Source organism: Crocodylus siamensis, chromosome 6 (genome assembly GCF_052110815.1).
Source record: "Crocodylus siamensis isolate JL-2025a chromosome 6, ASM5211081v1, whole genome shotgun sequence".
In the NCBI taxonomy this organism is placed as follows: domain Eukaryota; kingdom Metazoa; phylum Chordata; order Crocodylia; family Crocodylidae; genus Crocodylus; species Crocodylus siamensis.
The window spans coordinates 23,050,278-23,060,614 of NC_143400.1; the positions used below are offsets into that span (position 1 = coordinate 23,050,278).

Below are 10,337 nucleotides of genomic sequence, written 5' to 3' on the forward strand. Positions count from 1 at the left end.
TTGACAACTGAGTTAGACATTGACGTGGATGCTCACTTCCAGCACATCCAGGTAGGACAACCAAACAATCACCTACCCCTCACGTGTTTCAGTCCCTGAGTAATGAGGTTCATCATCATCCTCCCATCCTCTCCCCTGCAGAAAGATCTGCAATGCCTGCAGATGGATCTCCTATTCAAGGATTGGTGTCTTCGGTCATCTTAAGACCTGTCAATGAGCTATGGTAGAACTCATCCTCCAATTGATGGCTGGCTGTCAACAACACATCAAAATGGCTGTGCAGAACCCAATGGAGTGATGGACAGTGGAGCTGTCACCTGGCTGACCTCAATGAAGCAACTGCAGTTGAAGCCAACCAGAAAACTTTAACTCTGTTTGACCCTATTAATAATAATAATAATAATAACAACAACAACATGAGTCATAAACACACCTTGGGTATTATGGCATTATAATGATGACTTCTGCTATTACTAGTGCAGCTATGACTACCTCAGTGCCACTATCTTAAATTGGTTTCCTATTTGGAGTAGCTGGAAATAGTGGAAACATCCCTCATCAACCAAACAGTGCTAGAAGCTGACAATGCAAGGTCCGTAATTCAAAATAATGAGCTTTCTGTGGACCATCACAAGCTCTTGCGAACAAATAAGACTCAGTTTCAGGCCCTGTCTCTGCAACTCCCTCACTTATACTGTATTTGTTCACATATACTCACACAGATCCTTTTTTTCCCCAAAATAAGCCCTCTTGGGATGTGTGTCATAGAATCATGGAGAAGTAAGGCTAGACCTTCAGTGGTCACATCTAGTCTAACACCCTGCCCAAGGCAATATCAGCCCTGTCCAAATGATACAAATACACAATCATAGGATCATAGGGATCTGGTATCCCATGATCACCTCTTGGCGAAACTGGCCTATTGTGGCCTTAGGTCCACCACAATCCACTGGCTGGAAAATTGGCTCCATGGTCAGACTCAGAGGGTAGTAATTGATGGCAGTCAATCATCATCGTGCCCTGTGACCAGTAGGGTTCTGGACCCATATTGTTCAACATCTTCATTAATGGTGTGGACACTGGAGTTAGAAGCAGAATGGCCAAGTTCACCAACGACACCAAATTTTGAGGCAAAGCATCCACACCTGAAGACAGGAGGGCGATCCAGGCTGACCTGGGCCGGCTCAGGAAATGGGCGGACAAGAACCTGATGGTGTTTAACACTGAAAAATGCAAGGTCCTCCACCTTGGGAGGAAAAACCTGCAGCATCCTTATAGGCTCGGCAGTGCTACGCTGGCTAGCACTATGGAAGAAAGAGACTTGGAGGTCATCATTGACCACAAGATGAACATGAGCCTGCAATGTGATGCTGTGGCTAGTAAAGCGACCAAAACGCTGGCTTGCATCCACAGATGCTTCTCAAGCAAATCCCGGGACGTCATTCTCCCCTTGTACTCGGCCTTGGTGAGGCCACAGCTGGAGTACTGCATCCAGTTTTGGGCACCACAATTCAAAAAGGATGTGGAGAAGCTTGATAGAGTCCAGAGAAGAGCCACATGCATAATTAGAGGTCAGGAAAATAGACCTTATGACAACAGGCTCAGAGCCATGGGGCTCTTTAGCCTGGAATAGCGCAGGCTCAGGGGTGATCTGGTGGCCACCTATAAGTTTATCAGGGGTGACCACCAAGATCTGGGGGAACATTTGTTCACCAGAACGCCCCAAGGGATGACAAGGTTGAACGGTTATAAACTCCTGCAAGACTGTTTCAGGCTGGACATAAGGAAGAATTTCTTTACTGTCCGAGCCCCCAAGGTCTGGAGCAGCCTGCCATCGGAGGTGGTTCAAGCACCTACATTGAAGACCTTCAAGAGCAAATTGGATGCTTATGTTGCTGGGATCCTATGACCCCAGCTGACTTCCTGCCTTTCGGATGGGGGCTGGACTTGATGATCTTCCGAGGTCCCTTCCAGCCCTCGTGTCTGTGAAATCTATGAAATCTATGAGATGTCAGACTTGATAGAACCTCCAGAGGCCATAGAGTCATGGTCAAAGACTCACAGAGAAGCAGGGCTGGAAGGGACCTCAGGAGGTCACATCTAGTCCAACCCACTGCCTGAGGTGGGGTTATCCTTGTTCAAACCATCCAATCCAAATCCATAATCATAGAATCATAGAGAAATCAGACTCAAAGAGACCTCCAGAGGCCACAGAGTCATGGCCATAGTCATAGAGAAGCAGAGCTCAGTGGGATCTCCATAGATCTTCTATTCCTGAGGTAGGATCATCCCAGTTGCAAGCATTCTAGACTCTCCATCATTTTAACTCTACAGAAGACCCTGGCACAACACTACCATCACACTCGAATCTGCCACAGGGTTAGCAGGAGGATTGTGGCAGCCAATGGCCTTTTCTTATAAAAAGGTTGTCAATATATGCTTGAGAGATCCCAGGTAGAGGCCATGTGCTAGGGAATGCCTTCCTCTGTAGCCAGAAATGGAGAGCCCACAACTCCTTTGGGTGTCTATTCCACTGCCTCACTGCTCTAACAGGGAGGACATTTTTCTAGATACCCAATCTTAATTTACTTTGCTGCAACTTCAAGCCACTGGGCCATGTCCTCCTTTCAGCAAAATGAGAGGTAAGGTCTTTATGGTACCCCTTCAAGTACTTAAAGACTGCTTTCATGTCCCCTCTTCAGTGCCTTTCCTGCAAGCTCAACATGCCCAGCTCCTTCAGCCTCTCCTCGTAGCACTTGCTTTGTAAGCCCTTGATCATCTTTGTTACCCACCTCTGGACTCTCTCTAATGCCTCCATGTCCTTTTAAATATATGAAGCCCAGAACTGCACACATACTCTAGATGAGGCCTAACCAGTGCTGAGTAGAGAGGCGCTACCTTAAGCATCTTAAGCTGATTATGTTCTCGTCGCTGGAATAGAAGCATGGAGACACTATGCTCTGGTTCCTGCCAAGATGGCTGCCACTCCTCTCTGGCCCCAGGAAGCAACCACTCATTTAACCAACCTACCGTATGCACAACTAACCATCCATTGCCCATCCAACCAACCATAGGTGGAGTCCAGTGTTTACAACACTCACAGCCACTAAGGAAGTAGTGGTTGCTGGCTGAGCCACTGTCGGTTGTCTCTCGAGGAGGGTGGTGTGGAAATGACAATATTATTCACAGCTCTTCTAGAAGGAATGATTTACAGTCAAGATGTTGTGGTCCTTTTCCCCCTCCGTTCTACCTTCCAAACACAAGGCATAGGTCTTATTTGGAGGGGCGTGTTGTATGCAGAAAACTATGGTAAGCTCTTGCAAAACCTATTAGTCAACCAGACATACAAGGAATGATTTGCTGGGCGGGGAACATATTGGATATGAATGAATGAATGCGGATATTTGCCCTGAGACTCCAGCAGCTGGAGATTTATGAAAAGCAGCAGTATCATTGGGGCTGGCTGAAGAAGACGTGAGCCATGGAATATTCCAGTTGTAAACATCTGCTTGCATCTCTTGCCCAATGTAGGCCTTTTGCCAAACTGCAGCGAAAACCCTCATAAATATTAATTAAAGGGCACCAGGAAAAGCTACCTCTTCATTACAGAGAGATTAATGATGGAGAAAGAGGCGTCTTCTGGCTGACTCAACTATCTAAATGCCCCAGGGGAAGGTGGGTAGAAGTTACAGAAATGTTATAAAACCAGATGAGCTCAAGGGAAAGACAAGAGATATCAGAAGGGGGGAGAAGGGGAGAACTGGTCCTGTCCATGTGTCCATCAGCACGGTGGGGGACTATTTTGGGGTGATGACTTCTTCACCCAAGCCCAGCTGAGAACGGTCTGGCTTAGGCACCTGAAACACATTCCTCCAGGAGAACCGTGGATAGTGAAAGGTTTGCGGAGATTGGTTGGATTAGGTCGCAGTCTCTCCCCGGATTCAGTTGGCTGAGATTGTCGTGGCAGAGGAAGGCTATAGAGAAGCCGTTGTGCTCCAGGATATCACCTGTGGAGCCCCTCACCTGTCCTGCAGGCCTACACAAGGTGCGGTGATACCCACTGGGGTCCCCTGGGGGCAAGTGAAGTGGGGCTGGATGGGAAGGGCTGGGGTGGAGAGAGAGTTATCTCTCCTGTGGCACTCCGCAGGCACTTGCTTCAGCCCCACAGGGGCCCACATCAGTGGTCCAGGTAACCAGAGGATGAGGTGGTGACACACATGCACCCCTCCCTCCCTCTAGCTATCCATCCATTCACTCTATCCATCCAGATCTATATATCCACACACCCATCCATCACATATAACTTCTCCATCCATCCATCCAACTGCTCTAGCTATCTATCTAGCCCCATAAACAGCCTCTATCTTTCTATCTATATCCTTCCTTCTTTTCACCTCCACCTTTCCCTCCTTTTTTCCTCCCTTCTATCTATATGTCCATCCATCCATACATCATCAAACACCCACTTATCTCTCTATCTACATATACCCCTTCTATCTATCCATCCATTTCCAAATCCCCACTTATCTATCTATCTGTCTGTCCATCTACCCATCTATATATACCTACTTATCTATCTAGTCATCCACCCATTCATCCATCCCTTCTATCTGTCCAGCTAGCCCCATAAACCCCTCTGCCTAGTTGGTTTCCCTAGTCATAGATGGGTGTCGGTTGCAGCCCAGTCTAGGGGTGGTGCCTGGGATGTGCCAATGCTTCTGCTGAGACTCAACCCGGGGGATCCCTGGCTAGAGAGTCTTGCCCTTCTGCTCAGGCTCAGCTTGGTGCTTGACTGGGGAGCAGGAAGGAATTGGACCTCTGGTCAGACTGGTATGGAGTGGTGAGAGTTATCTTCTTCTCTAGCAGAGGGCATGACCTCTGCTTTGGAGCTCTGGGATAGAATTGAATCCATGGCTTTGGAACTGAGGAGGCCTCACCTGGGGCACTGGGTCCAGTTTGGAGCCCTGCACTTCAAGAAGGAGATGGGCAGGTTGGAAAGAGTCCAGTGCAGGGAGACAAAAAGGAGTGGAGGCCTGGAAACAGGACTGCTGAGGAAAGGCTGAAAGAGCTAGGGTGACTGCATGTAGAGAAAAGAAGACCAAGGGAGGATTTGGACACAGGAGATGAACAACTCTCTGTGGCCACTGGGGATGAAATTAAGAGCATTGGCCTCAAGCTGCAGCAGGGGAAACTAAAGCTGGAGATGAGGAGGCATTTTCTGACCCCGGGGAAGAGGTGGGGGGTCAAACCTTGGAACAGGCTGCCCAAAGGGGTGGTGGAGTCTTTATCCTTGGAGATCTTCAAGAGCAGGTTGGAAGGAGACCTTGGCTGGGGTGGTTTAGTAATTACAAAAATTTATCTAGGATATTTTCCATGTCCACAAAATGAGGGAAAGGGACTAGCTGGGGTCTCTGAGGGGGTGTCTTGGGTATAACAAGGTATGTCTTAAGTCTAATGATGGATGTCTTCCATCCAACAAGGGGGGTCTTGGCTCTAATGAGGGATGTCTTGAGTCCATCAAGGTGGGTCTTGGATCTAACAAGAGGTATCTTGATTCCAACCGAGGGGGTCTTAGGTCTAACAAGGGATGTCTTGAGTCTAACAGGGGGTGGGGAGTTTTCTTGGGTCTAATGAAGGATGGCTTGAGTCCAGCCAAGGGGGCCTAACATCTAACAAGGGATGTCTCAAGTCTAACAAGCGTGGCTCTTTGGTCTAATAAGGGACATCTTGAGTCCAGCCAAGGGGGTCTTAGGTCTAACGAAGGACATTTTGGGTCTAATGAGGGATGTCTCATGTCCAGTGAGGGATATTGTGAGTCTAACAAGGTGGTTCAAACATGGGATGGATTGAGCCCAATGAAGGGGGACTTGGGTCTAATGAGGGATGTTTTGAGTCCAACGGGAGGGTCTTGGGTCTAACAAGGGATGTCTTGAGTCTAGCATGGTTCAGAGCCACAGGTCTAACCCTATGGACTTGGGTTCTTTGATGGTCTTCTCCACCAGGATGGAAGGAGAAGATGGGATGGGTGAAGGAGGTGGACCTGAGCCCCTGATGGTGTGGTAGATTGTGGGTAGGCCGGGCTGCGGAGAGTGTGATGTTAGGAGCACAGGGGTGGAGCCAATGATGAGAAGCCAAGAGAGGAAGTTGTCTTCTCAAAGACCAATGAGGATTTGATCTTCCCTCTACAGTGACGGTGAAGGAGGAACAGGTCAAAGATGGTTCCCCTTGGTAGGACGGCCATTAAGCTGCTGGGGGCTGTGTTGCTCTTTGCGTCTCCAGGTAGGGGTGTGTGTATGTGTGTGTGTAGGTGGAAGGGTGCCCTGCTGAATTTTCACTTGGCATATGCCCTCCTGGGTGTGTCAGAGTGCAAGAGACAGGCTTATTTGGGTGAGGGGGAGGTGTTGCTGGGCACGTGTGTGTAGGCGCATGCCTGTGTGATTACGTGTGCATGGACTTGTGTGCATTTATGTGTGGTGAGTGTTTTTTGTGGGGGGTGGAGTCAGAGGGAGGGGTAAACATAGGTTACTGGTATGGTTCTGTGAGCAGGGGCTGGGGGGTATCTGTGTGTGGGGGGGGGCTCTGTGCATAGTGTATTAGAAAGTGTGTGTGCGTGTGTGTATGTGTGTGTGTGTCCTGGACTCCTGGGCTCTGTGCATGGACAGGCCCACAGGGGAATTCCAGGAGGGAATCCTGTGCCTTTCTGCTTTTCCCCCCAGCTTCTTACATCATGCTAATGGGTCAGTCCAACCTCCCCACCCCCAGGGCCCATGAACCTGAAACCCATCCATGGGCTTGGAATGGGCATCCTGTCCCTGTCCCCCTGTTCACCCTGGTGTCAATCCAGAGTGATTCCAGTTGCAGGGAGAGGGTGGAATCCCGGTGTCTCATGCCCTGCACCCAGATTGCACCTCCTGCTGCCTCCCCTTGCAGGGTCCCTGGACCCAGGGGAGAACCGGATCATCGGTGGCTACCCATGTAAGTGGGGCTTACAGCCATGGCAGGCCGCCTTGTTCAGAATGAACCAGTTCTACTGTGGTGCCGTGCTGATCTACCCACAGTGGTTGCTCACGGCAGCCCACTGCAAGCCCAGGAGGTAAGGAGAGGGGAGGCTGTGTGCACACCGGTGTGCACACATGGGCATGTGTGTGTGTGTGTGTGTGTGTGTGTACATATGTGTGTGCACATGTGTGGGTGTGCATGTGGGCATGCATATGGGTGCATGCAAGCACATGTGGGTGTGCATGCAAGTGCACACACAGACATGTACATATGTGAATGTGTGCACCTGCCCATGTGAATGCACACACATTTGTGCATGTGTGCACAAATGTGTACCAGGAGGCTCCAGTAAGTTCATGTGCCTGCACATGTGTGTACCTGCATGTGCATAAGTGTGAACATGGGTGGGTTTCTTTGTGAGTACACATGCACGTGGGGGGGCCAAACCTGCATATACACATGTATGAATGTGTGCCACGTGTGCTTTCTTGTGTGTGAGAACTCATGTGCATGTGTCCACCCAGGTGTGTATGAAAGTGTGCTTGCACCCATGTGTGTATGCATGTATGTGCACATGAATGAATGCACGTGCACCTGGGTTTCCATATGTCCATGAGTGTCTGGAGGAGGGTGCAGGGACTAGTGGTGCAGGGAGTCTGCACGTGGGTGTACAAGCATATGTATGCATGTGTGTGTTCCCACATGCTTCTGTGTGTGCATACACTGGCATGTGGTTGAGCACAGGTGGGCCTACATGCTTGTGCAAGCCCACATATGCCACACTCGTACTCATGAACATGCATGTCTGGTGTGCTGGGGACCCGAGGCCAGCCTCTCTATATTTTTCCCAGCATTGAAAAGAGGTTCAGCATCCGCGTGGGCAAGCATAACCTCTTCCAAATGGAGAAGACAGAACAGAGCAGCGAGATCAGTGACTTCATCCCTCACCCAAAATATGACCCAAGGACCAAAGACAATGACCTCATGCTCCTCAGGATCAAACCCCCCGTGAAGTTCAGTGACTACATCCGGCCAGCTACCCTGACATCTCTGTCTGTCCAGCCTGGCACCACCTGCATTGTGTCCGGATGGGGTCTCACCAGGAGCAGCCCTACACGTAGGGATGACCCCCAGCAGGGGATCAAACCAGGGGCTCTCTGGGTCTCATGGAGCAGGAAGAAGAGCAATGGATGGTGATAGGAGAGGGGTGAAGGGCAGGGAGTGGGAAGCAGAGCAACAGATGGGGTGAGAAGAGCAAGGTAGGGAGCTGAAAGCAGAGCAATGGATGGGGCTGGGTGTGTAAGGCATGGAAAAGAAAGCAGAGTGGTGGATGGGGTAAAGAACACAGGGCATGGAGAAGAAAGATGAGCAGGAGATACACGTCAGGGAGCAGAAAGCAGCACAGCAGATGGGGCGGGAAGAATGAGGTAGGGAGTCAAGTGCAGAACAGTGGATGGGGCAGGGCATGTAGGGCACGGAGAAGAAAGCAGAGCGATGGATGGGGTAGGCAGCACAGGGCAGGGAACAGAAAGCAGAGCAGCAGATAAGGTAGGGAGCACAGGGGATGGAGGAGAAAGATGAGCAGCAGATAAGGCAGGGAACACAGGGCAGGGAACAGAAAACAGAGCAACAACTGATGAGGCAGGGAACACAGGACAGGGAAAAGAAAACAGAGCAGTGGATGGGGCAGGGAGCAGAAAGCAGAATAACTGATGGGGCAGGGAGCACAGGGCAGGCAGCAGAAAGCAGAGCAGTGGATCACAATCCTTATCCTCCCATTAATTTCGGATCCCCCTCCTTTCCCTGGCCCCAGCCACCTACCCTGATGCCCTGCAGTGTGCCTGGCTCAAGGTCATCCCCCAGCAGGCCTGCCGGAGGGCATATCCAGACACCATCACGGACAACATGCTGTGCGCCGGTGTGGAGCAGGGCGGCACCGACACCTGCCAGGTCTGGGGGTGCCCCCAAGGCCACAAAGTAGGGTGGGCGGGGCCTCTTCCAGGGTGGGCTTTGAGGGAGGCTGATTCCGTTCTCCCCCTGGCGGTCCAGGACCTGCCACATTGTGGTCATGGGGGGGCCAAGGTGGCAGGTTTTGCTTTCCACTTGCTGGTTGGTGTTTCCCAGGGCCCTGGGCTTCAAAATGCAGAAGGGAAGAAAGGGGGAGGGAGGGAGGAATGGATGAATGGAGGGGATGGGTAGATAGAAGGGATGGATGGAGAGATAAAGGGATAGAGGGGATTCATGGAAGGAGGGAGGGAAGGATAGGCAGGTAAGTAGGTACATTGATTAATAAATAGGTCAGACAAGCAATACACAGAGGGGATGGATGGATGGATGGAATAAATACATGGATAGAGGGAACTGATGGATGGGATGGATGGATAGAAGGGATGGATGGAGAGATAAATGGATAAGGAGGTTGATGGATGGATGGAGGGGAGGGAGGGATAGGTGGGTAAGTAGGTACAATGATCAATACATAGGTCAATAAAGCAATAGACAGAGGGGATGGATGGATGGATGGATATGAGGAGTGTGAATGAATGGAGAGAGATTGGGCATATGCGAGGAGAGAGAGGTTGAAGGCCTGCGTGAGGATGGATGGATGGATGGATGGATGGACAGACAGCCAGCCAGCCAGCAGTAGATGGATGGAGAAATAAAAGGAGGATGTGAGGATGGATGAATGGACAGAAGGGACATATGGGGATGGATGGATGCACAGATGGATGGACAGAGAGATGACCCAGCTCCAGGACACGACCCCAGGCTCTTCTAACAAGGGGCTCCCTTCTGATTGCACAGCCAGGTGGAGCTTAGTGAGGTCCATGCCTTCACCTCTCCCACCGTTTGACAGTGAGTGAGGCCACAGGCTCATTTGCATGCCCCCAGCCCCAGTGTGTGGGTGGTGACCCTCCTGGGCTCTCTCCACAGGGTGACTCCGGGGGACCCTTGGTCTGCAGTGGGACCCTCCAAGGCATCGTGTCCTGGGGGATGGAGGAATGTGGCCTGCCCAGGAAACCTGGCATCTTCACGAGGGTCAGCCGTTACCTGCACTGGATCCAAGATGAAATGGACAAGTATAAGTGACCACCTCCAATAAAACAAAAACCATGAGGCCTCTCAGCATCTTCCTTTCACCCCTCACCTCAGGACCACAGAAGACCTCTGAACAAGGGGTATCCTGAGTAATATCAATATCAATCCTAGATGGCTTGAGTCTCCAGGGATGAACTTGGTTTCCTGAAAGATACAGAGGGTTCATTCCTGGTTAGGGTCATGACCTCTCGCCCCCCCAGTAAAAAAAGTCAAAGGATCAGGGGAAAGTTGGGCTGGAA

General features: G+C 50.7%; 1 protein-coding gene across 1 annotated transcript; it reads left to right on the forward strand.

Moving 5' to 3' along the window:
• Window positions 1-3,772: 3,772 nt before the first annotated feature.
• On the forward strand, window positions 3,773-10,089 carry LOC149861658 (kallikrein-14-like). The gene is made up of 6 exons (XM_090052575.1): window positions 3,773-4,045; window positions 6,189-6,279; window positions 6,931-7,093; window positions 7,851-8,116; window positions 8,813-8,949; window positions 9,934-10,089. The coding sequence occupies exons 2-6, from the start codon at window positions 6,216-6,218 to the stop codon at window positions 10,087-10,089; spliced, it is 786 nt and encodes a 261-aa protein (XP_089908701.1). The 5' UTR covers window positions 3,773-4,045; window positions 6,189-6,215.
• The last annotated feature ends 248 nt before the right edge of the window (window positions 10,090-10,337 follow it).